Here is a 26,791-nt window from a genome sequence, read left to right as displayed (position 1 = left end):
AAATGGCAAAATCATTGCAGATTTTCCTAATCTTGTGCTATACAAGAGATGAAATGCTGCGTATGCCTGCGGCTAAATAATAAGCCTATGTCTTACTGCACTCTAGAGTAATTATATGTCACAGTTGGGACTGTTTTTGAGGTGCCAGTTTTTTAAACTGTTCATTAGTTTGCATCGGTTTTAGTTAGCTCATCAGTGAATACCTAGTTTGACCACCACATTTCTGTCATTGGCTACATACAGAGGTTTAGTGGAGTTATAGAACTGATCGGACAGAAAGAACCCATGAGGCCCTTTGTGTTTGTTTGGCTTCTCTAAAGATGTTGCTCAACTAGGCCAGAACTCTATCTGCAGTGAATATAGTTGGCCAAGAAGCTGGGGAAATGCTGCCTCTGCTATGTGTGGGACCTCGGCCACATTTTTCAACTGTCCAGCAACTCAGTAGTTGACACCTGAGCTCCCATGTCATTAGCTGCAGCAGAGCAGAGGGCTGACATTTCAGCAATATCAGCAGCACCAAGAGAAACAGTGTTCACTGGTCTACTGCACCTGGAAGTAGTGTACATTGTGGGAGCAGGCTGTCCTCCAAATCAAGTAAGTGGACTTCAGGGGCACCATGGAGGGTCAGGCAGGCAGACTTCAGCGAGTGGAGGAAGGGAAAGGCAGAGGGGTGGGATGTCACTGGGATAGTTATTGACACTGGAGGGCCCCTCAGTGCCGAAATAGAGAGGGGTGGGGGCATCCTGCTTTTTCCCACTGTTAGTAAAATGTCCTGGTAGCAAAAAGATGACAATCGCTCCATTGCAACCTGCTCTTGCCACTTTATGCCACCTATCCCACCTCTCTGCTCCCAGCCATCTCTAGAAGGCCACCCAGGTCTCAATCTCTGCCCTTGGCTCTTAAGTATTACGTACTTTCATTTAAAAATCAATGGTGGATTTGTGCCCATTATTGATCCTGGCACAGAATTCCACGTCCCTTCAAACAGCAATCTTAATTTCTCCACTTGTTTGTTTAGTGATAAATTTACACCCTCTGCTTACTGCCACATTGGCCTGTACAAAATGTTCCTCCCAATTTACTTCCTGAAAATCTTTCATAACTCTGAACGCTCGGGGCTTTACGAAGAAAGAAGTGTCATTTTGAAATGTATTTTCAGGTCAACACGGTTGATAAATGTTAGACTAAATAAATCCAGCTGTAAGTTCAATGACAGAGGGCTTCCAAAGATGAGAGGGACGGAAAGGCTAGAATTCCACATTCAGCAAATTTAAAACAGAGTTGAGGAGAAACTACTTCGCCTAAAGAGTTGTGAATCTGTGGAATTCACTACCCCAAAGTGCAGTGGATGTTGGGACAGTGAGCAAACTTAAGGAGGAGTTAGACAGATTTTTAATTGGTAATGGATTGAACGGTTATGGGGAGAAAGCAGGAAAATAGGGATGAGGAGCATATCTGACATGATGGAATGGCGGAACAGACTCGATGGGCCAAATGGCTTAATTCTGTTCCTTTATCTTATGAACTTATGAATTTATGAACCAACCTCTGGTGCAGTTCTTTCATTTCGGGAGTCTGGTAGCTTGCTGTCACCATGTTCACCTTTTGTTTGATGCATTCCTTCATCACTGCGAGATGAAAAACGCCAGGTAACAAACTAAATGAGAGAGAAAAATCATAAAGATTGTATCAGAACACCAACTGGAAGGCAGTGTAGGACTGTGACAGAGCAGGTAAAGGGTGGGAGGAATCTGTAATGTACAGGGTGGGCCTGTGACACAACAGTGTAGGCTGGTGATGGAAATGAGAGAATTTCCAATTGAGCTTGCCCCAAAACAGGAAATTCCCGCCCGAGGTCAATGAGCCTTTGCATGGTCTGCTGAATTTTATATCCTGCCTGCTATGATTCCCGTGGCGGGTGGGACGGGAAAATTCTGCTCACAGTGTGGGGAATTTGCGACAAGAAAGCCCAGGCCGTTATCAGGCAATGCAGACATGTGCTTCCTTAAATTTAGAAACTTGCATCATAGGGCGGCATAGTGGTTAGCACTGTTGCCTCACAGCGCCAGGGACCCGGGTTTGGTTCCCAACTTGGTGACTGTGTGGAGTTTGCATGTTCTCCCCGTGTCTGCATGGGTTTCCTCTGGGTGCTCCAGTTTCCTCCCACAGTCTGAAAGACATGCTGGTTAGGTGCATTGGCCATGTTAAATTCTCCCTCAGTTTACCCGAACAGACGCTGGACTGTGGCAGCTGGGGGATTTTCACAGTAACTTCATTGCAATGTTAATATAGCCTACTTGTGACTAATAAGTAAACTAATTATCTAGGCTAAGACTATTGACAATAGTATGCACAATTTTCAGTTAAGCAAAAGCGAAATGACAAAATCATCCACACATGTAGCCCTTCTCCACTACAAGGCATTTTTATTTATCCCAAAGCCAATATCATTGAAAGAATCTATAGAGGTGCTCTCTCTCAAGAAGGAACTCTACATCTGTTCAGTGCTCTCCCCTTTAAACTCTCAAAATAATCAGGAACTCATCCAAACTGGACAGAATCATCAGCTTCCTATTGCTCCATGGCATTGTTCAGCAAAGAAAACTAACATATTGCACCAAAAAGGCTTCTTAAACAAATTCCTAAAACTCCTACCTCTAGAGGACAAAGTTGAATGCACAAATGTACTCAGCAAGTTGAAGTAAAGATACGAATGAAGACATTTCCATTGGTGAGACTGTGGAAGCTATATCGTACAAAAAAACTGGACAACAACAAGAAGAGAAGAACAATGGCTGGATGCTAATGAGATGTGGATGCTGAGATGGAGTTGTTGAGTAATGGGAAAGGACAAAAAAATCAGGAACTAGCACATCAAGGGCTCAGCAAAGATTAAGACTATAAAACATGGATTCCCACACTGATTAAAAATCTGCCTCTCAGCCTTGAATACACTCAATGACCCAGCCTCCATAGCACTCTGTAATAAAGAATTCCACAGGTTCACTATCGTCTGAGAGAAGTAATTCCTCCTCATCTCTGTCTTAAATGGGTGGCTCCTTACTCTTAGATTATGCCCTCTGGTCCTAAACTCTTCCCTCAAGGGGAAATAACCACTCAACATCTCAGGGGCTGTCAAGGCCCTGAGAATCCTGTGGGTAGGATTCTCCTAAAAAAATTCTAATTGTCGAATTCACGTAAAAACTGGACTAAATCCCACTGTTTATTTCAGCGGGATTTTCAAAATTAATCCCCCCAGCCACTCTGTGTATTGCAAAGTGCCCTAGCATAAATCACGCAGAAAAGCTGTGATGGGGCCTATTCTCGTTGGAAATGCTGGCAGCAGAGCACTGAGTGGGCTACTGTGCATGCGCCTATCTGTCAGCACCGAGATCGGCACATGCACAGTAGCCCCACACTGCCGGCTTCACAATCACTGGCCAGCCCAGCAACCCTGCATCACTGGCCATGCGACTCCCTCGTGCCCTGATTGCTGGGACTCCGGACGTGTGTCTCAGTAAGATTGTGGGAGTATCAAAAAAATAGTCGAGGATGGATTGAAATAGGTTTCGCCGCAAGGAAGGCGACAGAGGAAATGTAGTGAGGTGAATGATGGAGATGGAACCGCCAGGAAGAAGAGGAAAGCATAAGCCTAGCTCAAAAGATGTGGTGGCGAGGGATTTAAATGCAAGAGAATTGAAAGAGGAATGGATAACAGACAAAAGGGTGATCAATCAGCATTATGGCGACCCCAACTAAAATGGAGAAGCCAAAAGAGGGAGACAGAGGAGAGGAGAACAAGACATAAACTAACCTGATCACAAGATCGTGGGATTTCACCAGCGAGGAGAGTTTGTCTTCATCCTTCTTCACATCCAGTGTTACTGGAGTGGTGTGGTTGTACTGGGAAGTCAGTTTTTCCAACTGGTCTTCTAGTGCTGATGCTGCAGAACAAAATCAAAAGTGGACTTTGGTTTTATCTTTAGTTATCTATTTGATTTAAAGCCATTACATTAAAGTGAAAATATTGTAACATAGCACTCATGAGAATTCTCAGAGAAGTCTTTTGTTACTTACATGTCTTCCAATGAAAATGATATAGCATAAAAGAGGCCCTTAGAACTTAGAGTTCTTGTATGTGTTAAAACATATCATTGTGTTCAGAATTGAAGCTGAATGGCCTGTCCTTGTTCCTATGTGGGTGGCAACTGTCACTCAGTGGATTTAAAATCCATTCTGGAGATATGCTCATAAAATCTAAGTTGACGCTCCAGTGTAGTGAGTGCTGCTTTGTCAGAGGTGCTGTCTTTCAGTGAGGCCTTAATAGAACATAGAACATTACAGTGCAGAACAGGCCCTTCAGCCCACGATGTTGCGCCGACCAGTTAAAAAGCAATGACCCTCTAACCTAAACCAAACCCTTTCCATCCATAAACCTATCCACGGATCTCTTAAACGCCCCCAAACTAGGCGCATTTACAACTGCAGCAGGCAGGGCATTCCAATCCCTCACCACCCTCTGGGTAAAGAACCTACCCCTGACATCCGTCCTATAACTACCACCCCTTAATTTAAAGCTATGCCCCCTCGTGCTAGCTTTCTCCATCCAAGGAAAAAGGCTATCACTGTCCACCCTATCTAAACCTCTAATCATCTTATATGTTTCAATAAGGTCCCCTCGTAGCCGCCTTCTTTCTAACGAAAACAACCTCAAATCCCTCAGTCTCTCCTCATAGGACCTCCCCTTCATACCAGGCAACATCCTAGTAAACCTCCTCTGCACCCTCTCCAAAGCCTCCACATCCTTCCTATAATGTGGGGACCAGAACTGCACACAATACTCCAAGTGCGGCCGCACCAGAGTTTTGTACAGTTGCAACATGACGCTGCGGCTCCTAAATTCAATCCCCCTACCAATAAACGCCAAGACACCGTATGCCTTCCTAACAACCCTATCTACTTGATTCCCAACTTTCAGGGATCTATGTACACACACACCTAGATCCCTCTGTTCATCCACACTATTCAGAGTCCTACCGTTAGCCCTATACTCTACACATCTGTTATTCCTGCCAAAGTGAATTACCTCACACTTTTCCACATTAAACTCCATCCGCCACCTCTCGGCCCAGCTCTGCAACTTGTCCAAGTCTCCCTGTAAACTAAGACACCCTTCCTCACTATCTACCACACCTCTGACTTTGGTGTCATCAGCAAATTTACTAATCCACCCAACTATACCCTCATCCAGATCATTTATAAAAATTACAAACAGCAGTGGCCCCAAAACAGATCCCTGAGGCACACCCTAAAGCGAACCCTAAAGCGATACCTTGTCAGCCCTCTCAGGCAGATGTAAAAATATTCCATAGCAATTTGGCCACAGTTAAATGAAGAATTAGCGGGTCTCCCTCTCTAATAGCACTGTGGATACACAGACACTACCTTCTCAAGAGCAATTAGGGGTGGGTTATAAATGCTGGCCTTGCCAGTGACACCCAAGACCATAAACAACTAAAATAAATGCCACCTGTATTCACACCATTAGCAAATTTGGACACGTAACTTTCTGTCCCATCAACCAAGTCATTTCTAAAATAATTGAGGGGCCAACAGGATACCACTGGTTGCATCTTGCCAATTTAACTATTTGCCCATTATCCCTATTCTCAGCCTATTTCCTAATTCGGCCATGATTTTCCTTCAAATACCAAAGGGTTCAACTTAAGCTGCAGTCTCTTAAGAGGGACTTTGTCAAATGCCTTCTGGAAGTTCACATGAAACATCCATAATCTCCTCTCCACTATTTCAATCACCACTTTAAAAAGTTGTTTTCGTTTGTTCAGGCCTTTACAAAAACATGCTGGCTCTCTCTGACTAGCTGAAAATTTTCAAGGTGTTCAGCCTCCTTAATTACAGACACTTGCAAGTTCCTGATGTGTTAAGCTAACTAACCTATAATTCTTCAATCATTGTTAAATAGTGGAGTGACATGCACAATTTTCCAATCTAACAGAACAGTTTGCCAATCAAGAGAACTCTGGAAAATTATAGTTTGGACATAGTCGGTGCTGGGGCCTCAGCTTTTTACCATTTATATAGATGATCTGGAGGAGGGAACCGAGTGTAGGGTGTCGAAATTTGCTGATGACACCAAGATTGGGGGAACGGCAAATTGTGCGGAGGGTGTGGAGAGTCTGCAGAAGGATCTAGATAGGCTGGGCGAATGGGCCAGGAAATGGCAAATGGAATTTAATGTTGGCAAGTGTGAGGTGGTCCACTTTGGTAGGAAGAATGGTAGGAAGGATTATTACTTACGTGGCGAAAAACTGCAGCAGGCGACGGTGCAGAGGGACCTCGGGGTCCTTGTGCATGAGTCGCAAAAACCCAGCTTGCAGGTGCAGCAGGTGGTCAGGAAGGCGAATGGGATGCTGGCCTTCATAGCGAGGGGGATTGAATATAAAAGTAGGGAGGTCTTGCTGCAGCTGTATAGGGCATTGGTGAGGCCGCAGCTGGAGTACTGTGTGCAGTTTTGGGCGCCGCACCTGGCCTTGGAGGGAGTGCAGAGGTTTACTAGGCTGATACCGGAGTTGAGGGGGTTGAGCTATGAGGAGAGGCTGAATAAACTGGGCTTGTACGCGTTAGAGTTTAGAAGAATGAGGGGAGATCTCATTGAGACGTATAAGATGATGAATGGGATGGATAGGATAGAGGTGGAAAGACTCTTCCCGCTCAAAAAAGACAGTAGGACTAGGGGGCACAGCCTCAAGATAAAAGGGGGGCGGTTTAGAACGGAGTTGAGGAGGAACTTCTTCACTCAAAGGGTGGTGAATCTCTGGAATTCTCTGCCCGTTGAAGTGGTGGAGGCTGCCTCGCTAAATAATTTTAAGACGCGGGTTGATGGGTTTTTGATAGGAAAGGGGATTAAGGGTTACGGGGAGAGGGCGGGAAAGTGGAACTGAGCCACGACAGATCAGCCATGATCTTATTGAATGGCGGGGCAGGCTCGAAGGGCTGGATGGCCTACTCCTGCTCCTATTTCTTATGTTCTTATAGTTTGTTCTCATCTACTTCCTTGAAAATTCTAGAATAGAAACCTGAGGATCTATAATTTTTTGGTGCCATTATTTTCTCCATTATTGTTACTTTGCTTTGCAGACAGAGGGAACATGTCCACACACTGTGCTTTTTATCAATTAAACAAAAGCTTAGGGAACAGATACTCCTGATTCATTTCTCTGGGCTATGCTTTGACTAATCAGAGTCAACCCCCCCAGTTTGAATTTGAACAAAGCTGGGCAGTTAACAGTACTGTGCTGCATTCTCTACATCAACATGTCCGCCAATCAGAGCCCGGTTGCCAACCAATCAACACTCTCTTCTCTTGCAGCATAAATGGTTGTTTTCCCTCTTGTGGTTGAAAAATTCTTGTGAGCTACCCTGATGAATTCAAGGCAAAAAGCTTTGACGGCATGTATCTTTTTAAAGCAATGTTCAAGTACTGTACTACCAAACAACTATCTTGCTTTCGCTAATTTGGTGAGATCCTGATTCAATATTAGTTTCCTTAGGATTTCCAACATGCTTACTTCTTTCTCTACTGTAAATTCCGATATAAAACAATCAGTCAATATGTCCACCATTTCTTGACTTTGACAATATCACCACTAGATGTTTTCAAGCAAGCCACATTGCTCAAGACCACTCTCCTTTTCCTAATGTAATTGTAAATTTTACGACTGTGATTTTCCACGCGTATTATGCCCAGCGCAGATTGCATTGGAGCCCAGCGCATGATGCCAGATTCCCCCCTGGTCCCGGGATTCTCTGACCCTCAGGCGCAACGAAACCCCAATGAGAATCATCACTGGTCTCCACAAACAGAGACCAGGCATGATACAGGCTGGGGGGCTCAGAGGCCATTGAAACCCCTGGATGGTTGGGACATGACTGGGCAATGCCCACCTGGCAGTGCAACCTGGCACTCTGGCAATGCATACTTGGTAGTGCCAGCTGGCACCTGGCAGTACCAAGTTGGCACTGCAAAATGGGCACTAGAGAGGTACTGGAGGCAGTGTGAAGGTTGTGGGGCCTGAGTGGGTTCATAATGTGGGCATGAAGTGGTTTATGAACAGGTGGCATGAAGGGGGACCTAATGGGAGAATTCCAATGCTGGCAATTTATGTGGGGAGTGGGGTGAGGAAACATGAGGCCTGATTCTCCCGTTGTGACCCGCAATTTTTCTGGCAGGTCCGGTCCAGAGAATCGTGTGTCAGCCATTTTGCAGGATTCGCGCATGCTTCAGGAACGTATGCATGTCTCCCAGAGCCGGAGAACAGTCACAGTTGAGACCACATTGGAAACCAGCAGGAACATAAGAACATAAGAAATAGGAGCAGGAGTAGGCCATCTAGCCCTTCGAGCCTGCCCCGCCATTCAATAAGATCATGGCTGATCTGTCGCTGCTCAGTTCCACATTCCCGCCCTCTCCCCATAACCCTTAATCCCCTCTCTTATCAAAAACCCATCAACCCGCATCTTAAAAATATTTAGCGAGGCAGCCTCCACCACTTCAACGGGCAGAGAATTCCAGAGATTCACCACCCTTTGAGTGAAGAAGTTCCTCCTCAACTCCGTTCTAAACCGCCCCCCCTTTATCTTGAGGCTGTGCCCCCTCGTCCTACTGTCTTTTTTGAGCGGGAAGAGCCTCTCCACCTCTATCCTATCCATCCCATTCATCATCTTATACGTCTCAATGAGATCTCCCCTCATTCTTCTAAACTCTAACGAGTACAAGCTTAGTTTATTCAGCCTCTCCTCATAGCTCAACCCCCTCAACTCCAGTATCAGCCTAGTAAACCTCCTCTGCACTCCCTCCAAGGCCAAAATATCTTTGCGCAGGCGCGGTGCCCAAAACTGCACACAGTACTCCAGCTGCGGCCTCACCAATGCCCTATACAGCCGCAGCAAGACCTCCCTACTTCTATATTCAATCCCCCTCGCTATGAAGGCCAGCATCCCATTGGCCTTCCTGACCACCTGCTGCACCTGCAAGCTGGGTTTTTGCGACTCATGCACAAGGACCCCAAGGTCCCTCTGCGCCATCGCCTGCTGCAGTTTTTCTCCATGTAAGTAATAGTCCTTCCTACCATTATTCCTACCAAAGTGGACCACCTCACACTTGCCAACATTAAATTCCATTTGCCATTTCCTGGCCCATTCGCCCAGCCTATCTAGATCCTTCTGCAGACTCTCCACACCCTCCGCACAATTTGCCGTTCCCCCAATCTTGGTGTCATCAGCAAATTTCGACACCCTACACTCGGTTCCCTCCTCCAGATCATCTATATAAATGGTAAAAAGCTGAGGCCCCAACACCGACCCCTGGGACACTCCACTAGTCACCATCTGCCAATCCGAATAGCACCCGTTGACCCCCACTCTCTGCCTCCTATTTGACAACCAATCCTCTATCCACGCTAACACCCTACCCCCCAACTCCATGTCCCTCGACCTTCTGCAATAACCTCTTGTGAGGTACTTTGTCAAACGCCTTCTGAAAATCCAGAAAGACCACATCTACCGGCTCTCCTCTATCCACTGCCCTAGACACATCCTCATAGAACTCCAGTAAATTTGTCAGACACGACTTCCCTTTAATGAAACCGTGCTGCGTCTGCTCTATCAAGCAATTCCCTTCAAGATGCCTCGCAATTTCCTCCTTAATGACGGATTCTAACATTTTACCTACCACAGACGTTAAACTAACCGGCCTATAATTCCCCGCCTTTTGCCTGGCACCCTCCTTAAACAACGGCGTAATATTAGCCGTTTTCCAATCTTCCGGCACTTCCCCGGAATCCAGCGACGTCTGGAAAATAACCACCAAGGCATCCACTATCACCTCCGCCATTTCTTTCAGAACCCTCGGATGCATTCCATCCGGTCCTGGGGACTTGTCCACAATCAGCCCCTCCAGTCTGTCGAGCACCGCCTCTCTAGTAACAGTAATGTCATTAAGACCCTCCAGTCCTACCACCTTTCCATCGCTAACACCCGGCAAATTATTCACGTCCTCCTCCGTGAAGACAGAAACAAAAAAGTTGTTCAATACCTTCGCCATATCCCCATCCCCTACCACTAGGTCCCCTTTCTCATCCTCTAAAGGACCAACGTTCCCTCTAAAGGACCAACGTCCAGTAAGTTATTTGAATCTTTTTAAAATGTATTTTAAATATATTTTGCATATGATTATCAGGCCAGGCATGGAATTTGCTGGACCTCATAGCATCTCCCATCCCGCCAGGAGTATTTCATTCCGGCAGGGTTCAGAGTAGCTCCCCACGTTCGGTATTCTCGTGAGACCCCCCGTTGGAATGAAGGAGAAGGCAATCAGGGCTTCCCGGGGGGTCTGGCGGTGGGGAGTGGTGCCCCCTGGGCATGTGCACCCTGGCAGTGCCAGTCTGTGCCCCCTGGCACTGCCCATGGAGCAAAGTGTCCATGCCTGGGGGCACCTTGGCATTGCCCACCTGGTATGGGCAGTGCCAAGGAGGTGGGGCCTATTGCAGGCAGGGCCTAGGGGCTATTGGTTGGATTGGGAGGACCCGCTGCCACTCTGCACTGGGATCAGTCCGGGCTGGAGGGAGGACATCAATTAGGGCAGGCTGGACATCAGGACACTCCAGGGTGAGGGTTTGCCACTGCTGGGGAGGGGGTGGGCTGGACATTGGGACAATCCAGGGCAGGGTTGGTCAGGGCTGACCTGGGAATTGTTACGGGGGCCGTGGTCGGGCTGTGTGTGGAGGGGGTGCAGAGGGGGTGCGGGTGGAGGGGGTGCGGGGGTGTGGAGGGGGCGTGGCGTTGCTGGAGGGGCAGCACTGTGGGGATTCCGGGCTAGCCAATGATCGAGCTGGCCAGCAAATGGGGAGACTGACAGATCAAAGCCACTGCACATGTACAGAGTTCTGGAGCTGTCAGACTCCGGCGCGGAAAGGCCCTGGCTCCCCTTGGGTTTTAATGAGATTCACAACTGGGATCTCTGCAGTGCACAGAGTGGAGACATTCAGGTCTGAAACTGCACTGAAAAAGCAGTCGTGATCTAGAACAGTTTTCCCATCAATTCAGCACTTTTGGGAGAATCGCCTCGCATGCTTTCAGGTGAGGTTGAGGGGTCCTCAATGTTATTGGGGAGGGAGCAGGCTTTTCAATTTCACTTTGAAATCAGGACACTGTTTCTGTGAGGTAAGGCTTGCTGTCGTATTTAGGCCCCGCCTCTAAGAAACAGTGCAAAACTCACCCTTCAGCCAAAAAGTAACTTAAGTATGGGAAATGCCGGTTTTCTCACTCAAATGGACACACAATGTTTTGGGAAAGTTCCTTCCTATCTGTTTTGATATCCCTTTTCATTTCCCTGTTTGGTAATTCTTACAATCAATTTGCCATTCTTTTCTGTTCTTTGTGTTTCCCAGGTCCAATGCTGTTTTTTCCACTTATTGCATACTTTTTCTTTTAGTTTTATCTGTCGAGCTATCCATAGCAGTTTTTTGGCAAGTTGGGCTCTTAGTCCTGAGGGGTTTGATTTGGTTCTGTATGATATTTAATTCTTTTTTGATTACCTGCCCTGGATTTTCTGTCATTTTACCCATTCCATTTAGTGATATGTCTAGCTTACTGTGAACCATTTTTCTCTCATTGCACTGATGTCAGCCTTACCTACATTTATCAAGTTGGTAGTTGTTTCTCCCTTCAAGCGCTATGTCATCAGCTGCTCTTTAAGACTTTGCAACATAACTATGATGGTTTAATTGAATGATTTACCAGCTTCATCAGAGAATGTTCAATCAGGGAGTTTTTCAAAGATTCAGGACTGCCCTGTTTTTCCTGGATTGTGTTCAGTAGATTCATAATAGAAATTTTATTCTACACTACTTCATTTTTAATTTTAAAAATGCAGGATATAGTTATGGTGCAAACAGAATTGAGTAGAGAAAGTATTGGTAAGAATACTTATGGAATGGTGTCAACCATTTCCAATTAATCCAAGAAAGACAACTGTCATGCCCAAGTGGCACGAAGATATCACAAATTTTAAAGCTATATTTCAATAGCTGAGAATCTGTTAAGATCGCTGCAGAATCCCATGTGAGTTTTGGAACTGTAGGCAGTGGTGTCTGTGGTCAATATCTTATTAAGCATGGACATGAATGAAGGAACCTCACAACTACTTGTGAAATTCATACATTTCATTCTTTAAGGATGGACAATGGGATTTGCAGACAATTCTAGCCTGTATTTCACCAGAGACAAAAGAGATCTCAAAACACGTAGAGTGTTAGACAAATCAACCTTACTTTGCATTATGATGGCCCTTCATACAAACACAAAGGCATTGGCTGTCTCAAACTCTCCAAGTGTGAAAAGCCACAATACAGGATATTTATCAGCATAACATGCCACCTCATTTGGAAAAGGACTTTAGACTTATAACTGGTCGCATGGGTACAACAGCCAGCCACGTCAGTTGCCTGCTTTTGAAATACCGGCATGAGCTGTTCTGAGACAGAACATCGGAAGCCATCCAACCACCTGCAGTCGACTAAGCAACCAAGATAATAAACAGCAATACCGTGAAAGTATTGGGGTTATTTAACTTGTGACAACCTGAGAGGAAAATGTACACACCTCATATTCAAAATGCACTAATCACGGGCAGTAAGAAAACAAATAAATTCTGTCTATGACAAGAGTTAGATGAACATTTCAGGTGCAATCAGTTACTAAGTACAGGCAGCACTGTTAAACATCACACAAAAAAAGTGTTTTTTTCTTTTAGGTAATGAATGACTTGCTGCGCATTTCTAGAATTTTCAATTGCTGCTCCAGTTTCCCCTATGATTCACTCTTTTTTTATTTTGGATTCATTAGAATTTGTAGGTGCTATTCTATAAACAGTCTCAGAATGACTCCCTCTGCTCAAATCCTTTTGCACGCATTTACAATCTTGTCAGAAACATCCATCAAAAGGAATCTTTTTGAACTCATTTTCAACGTCATGAATTGCTAGACCAGCATGACTGAAACAAAAACCCAACAAAAGCAATCTTTAAGATATAAATGGTTAGTTACTTACCGACAGTCACTTCAATGTCAGTATCTCTGGTGATATAGTCCAAGACTGGTCCCGAAACATAACCAGATCCAAGTAACAAGATGCGACCTTTTGCACTCATGTTCCTAATTTGAGCAGACTCCCTTAAAATCAGGCAATTCAGATGAATACATTCCGCCAAATGACACAAATCCAACAGTACCATTAGAGACAGGAAATAACTCCATTTATTCAAATTTGATTTTAAAAGTTAATTAAAACTCTGCAATGATAAACAAAATTCCTAAAATTATGTAGACAAATTGTAGTCAATATCCTGGATATTAACAGAGCAGGTGGGTGGTCAGTGCTGTATGCAACTACACAAGTACTTTATTGTTAAGTTTCCTGCTGGAAGTCAGCCTGATCGATGGGCTTTGCTTTCAGTCAGGTGATGAGGGCTGTGGAGTGGGAGCAGGGGCATGTTTGTCCGATCCCTATCCAAATGGTGGTGAGGGACTGGAAGTCAATCCCGATGGTTTTTGTACAAGGGAGGAGCTGGTAGGGTTGGAGAGAGTTATGGTTTGCAGCTTCAAGAGTTAGGGCCAGCACTCCCGCTCTTCCTGGCCCACCAGCAATGCTACAAAGGCATTCAGCTCCTCCCTTCAGCTGACTGTTTTCCAGGTCCTAGGAAATCTAGCTGGCAGAGGTTAAACCTCCAGACCCACATTCCAATAGTTAAATTGCTAACCCATCTCCTGGCAGCCGGCTGCCAGTTACTATTCCTGTCTCCAATAACTCTCAACTGGTCAGTTTTAGAATCTCAGAATATTAGCATCCATACCGTCTTTTAGGTGTTAAAATATAGCCCAATCTTTCACTGTTAAAACTGACAGTTTCTCAAACTGCTGTTAAGCAATTCATTAATCTGTCAGTGTATCACAGCTGGTACAACAAACTTACAACTGAACAGTATTATGCATTCAAAGGACAATAGAATTAAAAGGTCATGAAACCTCTTTGTGGAAGTAACAAGTCTCTTGCAGCTCACACAAGATCAAGATGTTACAAGTGGAATTGGGAGATAAACTAAACCCACTGCACAAGGGATTACAAATCTGGTTAACAAGGTCAGTTCACAATTACATTACAACTACCAGAAAGCATTGTTCTTTGTGTAAGTTAATTGAATGGTAACATTTGCCCGGGATCTATTGAAGGCTTTTCTGACCTTCTCTATATTTGATTGAGTCAATGGACAGAGCAGGTAAGCCTGGAATATTGTACATTAAGGTCACACGTGACTTTTAGTGGCAGGGAACCTGTCTCACAATAAGTGAGCAGTAGAAAAGGACTTAGGTGAGAAATGTGCCCATTAATAATGGGCAGGCCACTAGGCTTGTTAAAGAGTCACTAAAATCCAATTATCCCTCATCAGAATTTAATGGCGGCTCAGGGATTAGCAAGCTGCAGACAGATCACCCCTGCCCCCCCAAGAGCCACCCATCTCACCAGGAACCCTCTGTCTGCAATGTCCATTCCACCCCATTTGCCATTTTCTCCAGGGTTCCAGCAATAATTCCTGGTGAAGGCTAACAGTGGCGACCATTTGTCTGCATTTGTAGTATAACAAGCAAATTTTCAATTTTATGGTAAGACGAACATTGCACAGAATCAGTTGGGAGTCAAATGGATTAAGTATGTTTATACAGAAAGTTACATCCTGTATTTACCCACTGCTTTCCACCAACCGTGGAATGATCAAAATCCCGTCCTACATTCATCCTTTCCTCAGAGGCTAACTAAAACCAGCTGTTGAAATGGAAACCGCAGACAGGCAGTGGCAGAGGAGGGAAGAAAGGAAGGAGATTGAATGTTCTGAAGAGCAATGGAGGCTCCCACAAGACTTGTTGGGTCCTACAGAAAACAAAGGGTTTCTGTTGACTTAGCTGATCCCTGCCAGGGCAGAGATTAAGAAGCTAGTGCTAATGAGGCTAGTGCTCCTTGCAGCTAACCGATCCCCCTTGCTGGGAGTGGGCATATTGTGGATTGTGCAATACCCCCACTGGCACTCAATTCTTGGGTTCAGCTCATCCACACAGACACACTGTACTGGCACAAACAAAAAAACACTTTACAAACAGCCTGACTAAAATAATTCCTTTGCATTGAAATATCCCACAGTTCTCCCAGAGTTACCTAGTGCCACACAGCAAAGCACAATGCTGCATTGCAACAACTTACACTTGCACAATGTCCATTTTGTATAGACCATTTATGACAACACAGCAGACACCTAAAAGAAAGTAGCTTACCTGTTTGCTCTTAACTTCTGAATATATTTGAATTTGGGAGTCAGTAAACCATTGGATGCGATTACAGCCTAGATATGATCAATGTAAAACACAACCATATGTGACATGTGATGAGAGTTGGACAGTACAATATCCAAACACAAGGACAAAATTGCACTTACATTCCGGATTACTGGAGTTAAACCATTCTCCTTTTCAAAGGGTTGAGTAGCATCAGAGGTCAACTGTAGGAGGTGGAAATCAGACACAGTCCTTTCAGAAATATTGAAAAATATGGATTTTTAAAAAAACTCAAAGACGTCATTTCCAGCGCTTCCCCAACTAATTGTAAACATTACCTTTATGTACATCAATCAGCAACAAGAAACACAAGCCACTCCGCTGATAGGAGATCGTACATTGCACCCCACGTACAGATTACCTTTCCTGTTCATGGGCTAGAATGCTTGAGAAATTTTAACAGATCTGGAAAACGCTGGAAATAATTAACAGGACTGGAAGCATCAGTGGAGATGTAAACAGTTTGTTTCAGATCAGTGACCCTTTGTCAAAACTGGGAATGCTGAAAGATTTTAAGTGTTGTACAGCATGAGTAGAAATAGGGATGGGGAGGAAAGAATAAATGTGGAAATTTGTGATTGGATGGAAGAAAGGAGAAATTAACTGAAAAGGGTAATGGTTATAAAAAAATGGGGTCAGAGGTTAATCTAAAACGAATTGTTGAACTCCATGTTGATTTGAGGTCATAAAGCACTAAATGAAAAGATGAGGTCTTGCTCCTTGAGGTCATATTAAGTTTCACTGGAACATTTTAGGGACTGAGGAAGAGAAAACAGAGTAGAAGTAGAATAGATGTTTAAACTGATAGATAACTGGAAGCTCAGGGCCCCACACTGCGAACTGAATAGAGGTGTCCCACAAAACAATCAGCCAACTTGTGACCACCACCCAAACTCATCTTCACCTGCCTTCAGTCTTCAGCATTCTGAAGTGAATATTCCCTCTGCAACACTCTGGCTCTCTCCTCAATCACCCCCAACAACTCAATTCCTCCCTCTCCCAAATGATTTTAGACTGGATCCTGGAAAACAAAGTGTCCACTTCATTTATAAGCTGGATATTTTTGGTCATGCTGAAAGTTTCATAGGGAATTTCTTTTCAGTTTAAGCTGCCTAAAAAAGTGTTTGTTCAATATTGCTTTTGATTTGTACATGGAACTTGCAGTCTTGTTCTATGATCCTTTCCAAAGGCCACTGGAAATGCATATATCTTTTTAAAGTTTGTTGATCTATACAAAGATTCTAACAATCATTTTATCTTGTTTGCCTAAAATAGTTACAATCAAGCATTTCCCAACACCCAAGAAATATCTTGGATACATATCTGTGGTAAGATCTGTCCAAACGTTTAATAAGTGACAAAGCAGAATATCTGATCCAAGACCAGGATGGTTAAAACTCATGCCTGACAACAAAGCAAGGAAATGGGATGTGTGGGGGGTGGGGAGGTAGGGAAAAGAACTAAACAATGTCATTTGTTAAAATCTTCACAGATTCCATCCTTACCACCATACATCTTACCATCTCCCATAGGTACGGGCAAAGCTGATCTCCAAAATATTCAGTAGCCTCTATTGGGAGTTGTGCAGGAAGGTTGTCAATTGAACACATCAGGATCCCATTGCCTTCTAAGCTGCAAACACAGAAAATTACACTGCAGTAAGGCAACGTTGACTCTGGGGAAAAAAACTTTCTTCAAAAAGAGTATCTGTATTTCAGAGCTGATTTTCCAAAGACATTTGCACAAACGCATATACAGTTCTCATCCTGAGAGCATAAATATGAAAATAACAGATCCACTTGGCACTATTCTTCATTCTCAAATCGATGGATGGTGTGTTCTCCAAACTTTCGTCATTCCACATTTCACTGCCTCAACCCTAAGCTCAGGAATTCTCTCCCTAAACCTCTCTGCCATCCCAGCACTACCTCTCTCTTTCTTTGACATGCTCATTAAAACCTATTGCTTTGACAAAGCTTTTGGTCACCTGTCTGAAGACTTCCACCTCTGTCTCGGTGTCAATTTTTTTGTTTGAATACGTTTTCTGTGATGTGCCCATGATGGTTTTACATTAAAGATACTATATAAGTGCAAGTTGTATTTGTTGTTGAATGTGTTAATTGGGCGAGACTTTCCAGTTGCACTCGCCCTAAAACTGGAAAATCCCACCCATGGTCCATAGTCTTTTCATGGCTTTCCATGGTCCGCCCCTCACCCACTACAATTCCTGTGGCGGGTGAAACAGAAAAATGCACCCCATTGTGTCAGGCACCAATTAACATTATAAATTCTCACATGTGCAACATGCAGACTCACTTGTGTAAGGTTTCATTAAAACAGAAAATTGTCTATTGCTATGTGATTTAAAACTCTAAGAGTTTTTTAGTGGAAGCCCTATGTGTAAAACTGCCTATACACTTTATCTAGGTCAGGCCTCAGGCCGATATGTCAGAAAATTGTGGTTCAGAAACTTGAGCACAAAAATCTACGCTGACAATCCTGTGCAGTACTGAGGGAATGCTGCACTGTCAGAAGCACTGTTACTTGGCCAAGAAGTTAAACCGAGGGCCTTCTGCTGCCTCACATATCGCAAGGGGCTATTTTGAGGAAAAGCAGGGGGATTATCCTGGATTTCCTGGAGAACATTTCTCCCTCAGTCAACATCACAAAAAATGCCATGATCACATTACTGTTTGTGGGAGTGGCAAATTGTTTTGAGTAGTCATTTGAAATGGATTTGATGCTGCATCGAGCTCCTGGATGCAATCTGGTGCGATGATTGTCATGAATCCTACCTGTCATGAATAATTTGTTGTTCTGCATCATACATACAAAATGGCATGTCAATGGATGTGCATTCCGTCATAAATTCAATCGAGCCACCAGTGTCAGCAGAAATGTCACAGATTGCTAAAAATCTGGAAGAGAGAGACAACACAACTCATGTTATATAATACTCATACACAAAAATAAATGAATACACGTTTTTATGGAGTTGCTGCATAATTTTATTCCGTGGAATGCAGAGAATAGAGCAACATGTTGAGGGTCTTATACAGTTGAGAAGTTTAGGTTTATTTATTAGTGTTACAAGTAGGCTTACATTAACACTACAATGAAGTTATTGTGAAAATCCCCGAGTCGCCACACTCCGCCGTCTGTTCGGCCACACTGACAGAATGGCTAATGCACCTAGCCAGTACGTCTTTCGGACTGTCGGAGGAAACCGGAGCATCTGGAGGAAACCCATGCAGACACGGGGAAGATGTGCAGACTTCGCACAAACAGTAAGTCACAGAGATTTCAATGGCTCTGACTTTGGTGAAACAGGACTCAAAGGGCCCAATTTTACCATCAAGTTGCGCCCATTTTTGGGCGTGAAAACTTGGTAAAGTTGGGTGTGAGTCAAGTAGCACGATCTGCGCCCATCTCCATGCCAGTTCCCCCATAACCAAGTGCTTAAAATGGCCACAATCGTGACTGCGCCCAAAACAGGCATGACGACAATTTAAATGTAATTGCGTGCACTTAAATTGACTTAATGGGCTGTACGCCCAAACCTATCAGCATTTCCCCCTTTACCACCACGTTCACCTGTCCAGATTCGGCACGAAACAGACATGGTCCGCAAAGGTCCAATTTGGGTGTTCCAGTTTCTAAGGAGGTAAGATCAGAGCTTCTGGTGGCTCTCTGACTCAGATCGGTGGTGCTTGGGATTGGGGTGGGGGAGGTGCTGTGGCAGGTCAGATGGCTCTCTAGTAGGAGGAGGGAGGTGGGTTAGCTGGCTCTCTAGTGGGGAGGGTGGGAAGAGGAAGGTAAGTTAGATGGCTCTCTGGCGGAGGGGGAGGGAGATGTGTCAGATCGCTCTCTGGTGGGGGGGGGAGGAAGGAGGCAGGTCAGATAGCTCTCTGGTGGGGGGGGGGGGAAGGGGGGTCTGCTGCCATTCACGTTGGTGACGGGGAAGGAGGCAGGGGGTTATGATGAGTCTGGGTAGTGACAGGGTGGGGGGATAAGGAGGACAAGTTATGTGGCGGGAGGGGTGTGGCAATGTCTGTATGGTCGGGTGGGAGGCATTATCAGGCCCAGGAGTGATGTGGCAGAGGAACGGTTTTCTTTTTTTTTAACTGCACATGCGCAGTTGAAGGCTCTGATTGGAGCGGCAGCATTTTGGACCTGGTAAGTTCCACCCAGGCATCTGCAACATTATTCACAATTGCTACTTTCTTTTCAGGCAGAGTACATATGGGGGCGCCTGACAACGGGTCTAAAAGTCGAATGTGAAACACTCCCAGATTCAGCACTCAGAATCAAAATGGTAAAATCAGGCCCAAAGAGTCGGACCACTGTTTTGGTGCCTCAATCAAACAGAAGATAATTAATTCTTAATGGATTCTAGTCACAGTCCAATGAGTTCCGCTCATCACTCTCCTCTGCTAAGGAGTTGGGGAGGTTGGGCAGGGTGTCCAATTTGTAAAAGCCTCCAAGAAAGGACTGACACATTGGGTTGTGTTTTCCAGCTTTGCCGGCCCCAAAACAGGAAAATCCCGCTCAAGGTCAACAGACCTTTCCATAGTCTGCCGTTCACCTGCTGCCATGTCCTTGGCACGCAGGACCAAAAGAAAGATTCACCCCATCATCCTACACCTGGCAGCACCTTGATGTAGGAGTGGGGGAGGAAAGGGAGGAGCTTGTTCTCTTGATTAACCCAATCAGTACAGACGATTAGGAATTTTTGAGTCTCCAAGCCTTCACTACAACCTTCACACATGACAATAGTCAAAGCCCAGGGAAAAGTGGGATTTGCAAGGCATGCTCTCAGTACATTATTTCACTGATGCTCATACACTTTGACAGCAGCTATGAGGGAATAGGTATTGAATTCTCCCCTCGTGGAATTATAAATGAATACAACTTCTGTGGCTACAAATTACTGTTTGGATAATCAGTTTCTGACTTCTTGGCCCTTTAACTACTATTTAAATGCGGGCACAGGGTAAAATCCCTGTTAAAATTGTCAATATTAAAAATCTGAACACTCATGTCATAGTCCTCAAAATACCTCCATTCTCTATCATTATTCCAGAAGTTTCAAACTTCCTGTCTCCACGAGTTGCATAGATGTATACCATGGAGCCATTCATTTTCTGTCTAGTTCCTGACAAATGCACAGGTCAATGAATCAGAGATGGGGATCAACAAAACCATAGTAGGACAATTATTCTGACCCATGCCAATTTGAAATGCGTCTCCCAACAAGAGTGTATCATTAGCAAATTTATTGGTAAACATATAAACTACACCATCTAATGGAACACCTTTAGAAGGCTAATAAGTAGGACACAAGAAATAGAAGCAATGTTAAGCCATGTGGCCCTTTGTTTTTTAACACTGCATCAGAAAAATGGGAATTTTTGCACCTTTTTCATGGAAAATGCCCTGGTAACCTATCTTCAGAGTGAGTTAATTTTATAATTGCCACAGTTATTGATTTATAATCAACCTACCGGTGTGGTAATTCGGGACAACCATCACTAGCTGGATCAAAATCTTTGGCCGATGCCAGCAAATTCTGAGCGTCCAACCGCGTAAGTAATCGAGGAGTATCTGGATCCCAATAGATGCCGTTCACCAAACAAGTGGTATATGGGGCAATCTGGAAAAGAGTGTAGGCACTTTAGCAACTTCAGAAGTGTAAAACACTCCCAGTTTAAAGCAGATTAGCTGCCAAGATACACTCAACAAGCTGCATTTCACCTTTTCAGAAAAACATAAACTTAAGGGTGATTTGTTCGAGGGTTGTAAACCGATGAAGGGATTAGATGGCCGATTTAATCCAACTAAAAGGTGAGCTAGCTAGATGGTTGGAGAACTGGCTTGGCCATAGAAGACAGAGGGTAGCAGTGGAGGGGTCTTTTTCCGGTTGTAGGTCTGTGACTAGTGGTGTTCTGCAGGGCTCTGTACTGGGACCTCTGCTGTTTGTGATATATATATATATAAATGATTTGGAAGAAGATGTAGCTGGTGTGATCAGTAAGTTTGCGGACAACACACAGATTGCTGGAGTTGCGGATAGCGATGAACATTGTCGGAGAATACAGCAGGATATAGATAGGCTGGAAAATTGGGCAGAGAAATGGCAGATGGAATTTAATCCAGATAAATGCGAAGTGATGCATTTCAGTAGACCTAATATAGGGGGGAGCTATACAATAAATGGCAGAACTATCAGGAGTATAGACACACAGAGGGACCTGGGTGTGCAAGTCCAGAGATCCTTAAAGGTGGCAGCACAGGTGGAGAGGGTGGTGAAGAAGGCATATGGCATGCTTGCCTTTATTGGACAGGACAGAGTATAAAAGTTGGCATATGATGTTGCAGCTATATAGAACATTGGTTAGGCCACATTTGGAATACTGTGTCCAGTTCTGGTCACCGCACTACCAGAAGGACGTGGAGGCTTTGGAGAGAGTACAGAAAAGGTTTACCAGGATATTACCTGGTATGGAGGGTCTTAGATATGAGGAGAGATTGGGTAAACTGGGGTTGTTCTCCCTGGAAAGATGGAGGATGAGGGGTGACCTAATAGAGGTGTATAAAATTATGAAGGGCATAGATAGGGTGACCAGTGGGAAGCTTTTTCCCAGGTCCGAGGTGACGAACACAAGGGGTCACAAGCTCAAGGTGAGGGAGGGCAAGGTTTAACACAAATGTCAGGGGGATGTATGTTACACAGAGAGTGGTGGGGGCCTGGAACGCACTGCCAAGCAAGGTGGTTGAGGCAGACGTGCTGGGATCGTTTAAGACTTATCTCGATCGTTACATGAACGGACTGGGAATAGAGGGATACAAACGAATGATCTAGTTGGGCACATGAGCGGTGCAGGCTTGGAGGGCCAAAGGGCCTGTTCCTGTGCTGTATTGTTCTTTGTTCTAAACAGGTTAGGGAGGAACGGGAGGTGCTGGGGAGGAGGGAGTTAATGATAGTGGTCACAATCTTGAGTTGTGTAAGGATAGACAATATCCAACTTCCAAAAAGTGAACTTTGGTTCCTCATTGCACATGGGGCCTCACAACTGAACTTTGGAAAATAAAATGTTCTGTTGGCCAGATCATCACTCAAAGTTGATAGAAAATACACTACGGTATCAGCGGGACAGCTGGCCATCAAATATTCTTAAATAGGCATTAAATGAAAATAAAGGGCCTGTAAATGTCCAGGCTGTGATTCCAGTGGTTCCAATGGGATTGAGACCATTGGTACCAACTGGTGCCAACCAGTCCAAAGATGTGCAGGTTAGGTTGATTGGCCATGCTAAAAATTGACCCTTAGTGTCCTGAGATGTGTGGGTTAGAGGGATTAGCAGGTACATATGTAGGGATGTGAGGGTAGGGCCTGGGTGGGATTGTGGTTGGTGCAGACTCAATGAGCCAAATAGCCTCTTTTTGCACTGTAGGGTTTCTATGATTCTATGAACCAGTTGGAGTTGGAGCCAGTAGACGGGCATTTGACTGGCATGGACACTTGGCTTACCCCATTGTCTGAAAAAACAAGTCCAGCCATAGCAGAGTCAGGGAGTGGAAGGTTGCCCAGCAGTGCAGAGGGTGGAAGATTGTCCAGCAATGCACCCACCACCACACCTGCCAAGATCCCTGTGCAGGGGACTGATCCTAAATGCCCAAGCTCAACATTCGAGGACACCTTCCTGGCAAGGGTCCACTTTGGTGAGTCTCAATTCTGCCCAGGAGACTAATGCACGCAATTTCACTCCATGAACCAACCCCAGTCCTACCAGAGGTGTGGAGAGCTGGAAAATTGGACCTCTGCGCTACACTGTTCCAACCTCCGACATCACTTTGAAATGACAGTTGCTTCAAAAAAGGCACGCAGAAGTTCCAACCATTAGCAGACACCTTGTAAATTACACAAACAGCAGCCAACACCTGACACACCAGGGCCTCACTATTGTCTCAGGACTTAGATGAGGTGCCACTTGACAATGGGCCAAACAGATTTTGAGAATTAAGCACTTAACTGAAAGGTTGTGTGGGAAGAGGAGATTTTAATTCATTGGGCACCTTCACCAGTATCAGAGAAGAGGGAACTGTCCTATTGGGACAGGATCAGTGTCCTGGTGAATCATATAAACAGGGCTGTGAATAAGGCCTTAAACTGAAAGTGCGAGGTGCACATCAGAGGGGGTCAGTTGAAACGTAAGCTGTCGGGAGGAGACAAAGAGGCTGCAAAGAGATAGAGACAGATGAAGTGAATGCCTCCACCCTGAATATATTTAAGGCTGAAGAGATAATGGCGGTGATTCTCTGACCTCGCCACGCCTGGCGCAGATCATGCTGATTATGGAGAATAGCATGCGGATCTAAAAATCAATTTTGCATCCGACACCAAACAGTTTGTGATTCTCCCGGCCCCTTTCTATTGGCACAAAACCAGATCGCACCCAGGCAGGGCATGAGTCTGATTAGAATTTTTAAAGTTGTATTTAAATATGCATAGCCCATTCAACTCCCAGCACATGGAATTCTCCAGCCTTTGGGCACGGTGCAATAATGGCATGATCTCCATAAGCGGAGACCTGACACGATGGTCATGCCAGGGTGTGGGGGTTGGTCAGCAGCCACTAAGGCTCCCAAGTGATTGGGGGCATGGCTGGGCAGGGCCCACCTGGCACACTGGCAGTGCCCACCAGATACCTCAGGAGTGGCCACTAGACGCCCCAGCAGTTGGATACCCCGGCTACACCAACTGGGCACTGCCAGTGTGCCAGGAGTACTGCCAATGCGGTGGGGGCCTGAACGGGGTTTATGCTGTGGGTTGTGCAGAGCGGTCATATGGGCTGCTATTCAGGAAGGTCATGCAGGGGTGGATCATGTCGGGGGTCCTGATGGTTGGGCATATCGGGGGCAGTAGAAGGGGTCCATCACAAGGGCCCTGGTACCTGTGTTACATGTTGGGGAAGGGATGAGGGAACATGCCACCAATGAGGGTGGGGGGGTTCCAATGTCTGTAGGGGATGGGAGGGGGTGCCCCATGGCAATGTGAGATCGGGGCACCCTTGTGAAACATTGCGCAAGCACACTAAAGCCGGACTCACTGGCATGTTTAGACCTTGCCCCTCCCAGTACCAGCACGGAATTCACCATACTCCAAAAACATGACTGAATGTGGGAGGATTGCCGCATGAATTGCTCTATTATTCTCGTTTTTGTTTGGGAGAATTCCATCCTTTTTTTGTTGAGGGACTGAAGGGATATAGGGAGCAGGTGGGAAAGTAGGTTCAGGAAAATCAGTCATGTTTATATGAAATGGTGGCACAGTCTTCGAGGGCTGTATTATCTACTCTACTCCCATTTCCTGTGTTCTTGCAGTTTCTTTAGGACTCTGGCAAAATTACCAAAGCTACTTCAAGGCTGAACACAGCGCTGAACAGTACTATTTCCCAGACATGGACTAACAACATGCAGAAGAGGTTTCTCTCATGGCTGATCTTCAAAAGCTGATTTAGTTTGGACTGGGCAGTGACTGACTGTAAAAATGCACCTATGAGAACAGTAAGTTTAATCATCTAGGAAGAGAAATACTGCCCTTCAAAGAAGTGGCAGAATGATTCTTACATCGCGTTCTATGCAGTTTATATTTTGTACAAAACCAGTGCAGGATTTTCTCTTACATCAGTGCTGAAGCGCGAGGTGTATAATTGAGGATGATGTTGATACTCTACAGGGTCATATTTCCCATCACTCTTTCTAACCACATGATGATGACGGCTGAGGACAGTGCAGTAAATCTTTCTTTGATCTGTAGAATGAAAGACAAGCAATTAGTTCCAAACTGAGGCACTCACAATACACTTTAACCTTTGTTACTTGTAATAAAGAACAGTGGAACGGGAACAACATATTTATTCCCTCCCTTCTCCAGTTGCCCTTTGCTTAATGGGTGCACATACCCTCCCAAGAGCACTGATCATTCCATGACAAGGGTGGGGGCAGCACCCGTTCCCTTTACAGCATCTGCTGACAACAATTTCCAGCAGCAGAGACCTGGGGTGGAATTCTCCGGCCACACTGGTCTAAAAGCCGCAAATTCCCGTCTGACTGTCAGTGGCGTTTCACATTTCCGCAGCCCGCCTGCTAAAATTCCAGTGGCGGGCAGGATGAGAAAATTCCGGCCCTGACCAGTGTGCACAATTGTATATCTTAGCCTTTGTAATGCTACAAACGATGCCTAAATGTATTGCACCCTTCCCGAGACTTTTTCATTTGCACAAGGTAGTTAAAATGAAAGTTAAATTTAATTTGACCAATTCTATGTCAGTACAACAAATCTATCTTACAAACAAGCTCAAATATAACTTATTGTCTGTCAGCTGTGATGAAGGATCATCCAGACTCGAAACGTTAGCTCCATTCTCTCTCCACACAAGCTGTAAACCTGCTGAGATTTTCCAGCATTTTCTGTTTTTGTTTCAGATTACAGCATCCACAGTATTTTGCTTTTTTATAACTTACTGTAAGTTTTCCGAGACACAATGTACCCATAAACAAAAGATTAATGGTTTGTTTTAACAAGCCTAAAGAAGTATTCTTCTCAATAGGTGAATAATAGTTTGTCAAATGCCACGCAGAGAACCAGTCACCACCTTTCGGGTAATTACCCTGCTTATGTGCTGATGTGTATTGTAGGTTTGTTGTTATGCATTAGGAGTTGGCTAAATGAAGCAACAGAGCAGAGGTTTTAAGCCAGCTATGAAACCTCATTCCTAAGACAGCTTCGGACCATCTTCAGCATTATTCTGGTTGCAAACTAATGGCAATCGGTGAAAAGGGAAACTATTTGGAAGGCTGTTGCTGCCAGGTAGTGAGTGGATAAGGTGGGGAAGATGCAACTGAACACTTGTCTGACGGCATTCTCCTAAGCGTATGCTACTCGATCTATTCAGACTTGATGCTGCAGTCCAGCAGGGCTGCATTGGACTCCCAAGGACAGACAATATAATGTTCGCACTCCCAATTACAGATAATATACAGTGTTCACACTTCCAAGTACATACACACAGTGTTCACACACCAGAGTACAGACAACACACACTGCTCACACTTCCAAGTACAATGATTCCATTAATATTAAGATGGCAATGGAAAATGATAAGTTTGGCCCAAAAGTTAAAGTTCTAAATTGGGGCAAGGCCAATTTTGATGGTATGAGGCAGGAACTTTCAATAGTTAATTGGGGAGTCTGTGGAAAGGCAAAGGGATGACTGGTAAGTGGGAGGCTTTCAGAAGTGTGTTAACCAGGGTTCAGGGTAAACAC

At 44.9% G+C, this 26,791-nt stretch overlaps 1 protein-coding gene across 4 annotated transcripts in view; it reads right to left on the bottom strand.

Annotated features, from left to right (window-relative positions):
• The window catches only part of aass (aminoadipate-semialdehyde synthase), a 103,161-nt gene that overhangs the window by 42,137 nt on the left and 34,233 nt on the right, over positions 1 to 26,791 (bottom strand). For 2 of the 4 annotated variants that reach the window (XM_080190804.1, XM_080190803.1), the window contains 9 exons: positions 25,149 to 25,276; positions 20,967 to 21,115; positions 18,258 to 18,380; positions 16,968 to 17,094; positions 15,564 to 15,626; positions 15,403 to 15,470; positions 13,130 to 13,251; positions 3,815 to 3,944; positions 1,547 to 1,657 (listed from right to left, as the gene is read on the bottom strand). In XM_080190804.1, the coding sequence (XP_080046930.1) occupies positions 1,547 to 1,657; positions 3,815 to 3,944; positions 13,130 to 13,251; positions 15,403 to 15,470; positions 15,564 to 15,626; positions 16,968 to 17,094; positions 18,258 to 18,380; positions 20,967 to 21,115; positions 25,149 to 25,276 (1,021 nt within the window). The remainder of the gene's footprint in view (positions 1 to 1,546; positions 1,658 to 3,814; positions 3,945 to 13,129; positions 13,252 to 15,402; positions 15,471 to 15,563; positions 15,627 to 16,967; positions 17,095 to 18,257; positions 18,381 to 20,966; positions 21,116 to 25,148; positions 25,277 to 26,791) is intronic. The other 2 variants (XM_080190806.1, XM_080190805.1) reach the window with 2 other exon arrangements.

This window comes from Carcharhinus amblyrhynchos, chromosome 6 (assembly GCF_965287045.1).
Source record: "Carcharhinus amblyrhynchos chromosome 6, sCarAmb.v2.hapA, whole genome shotgun sequence".
NCBI lineage: Eukaryota > Metazoa > Chordata > Chondrichthyes > Carcharhiniformes > Carcharhinidae > Carcharhinus > Carcharhinus amblyrhynchos.
This window is presented reverse-complemented; position numbering and strand designations above follow the sequence as displayed.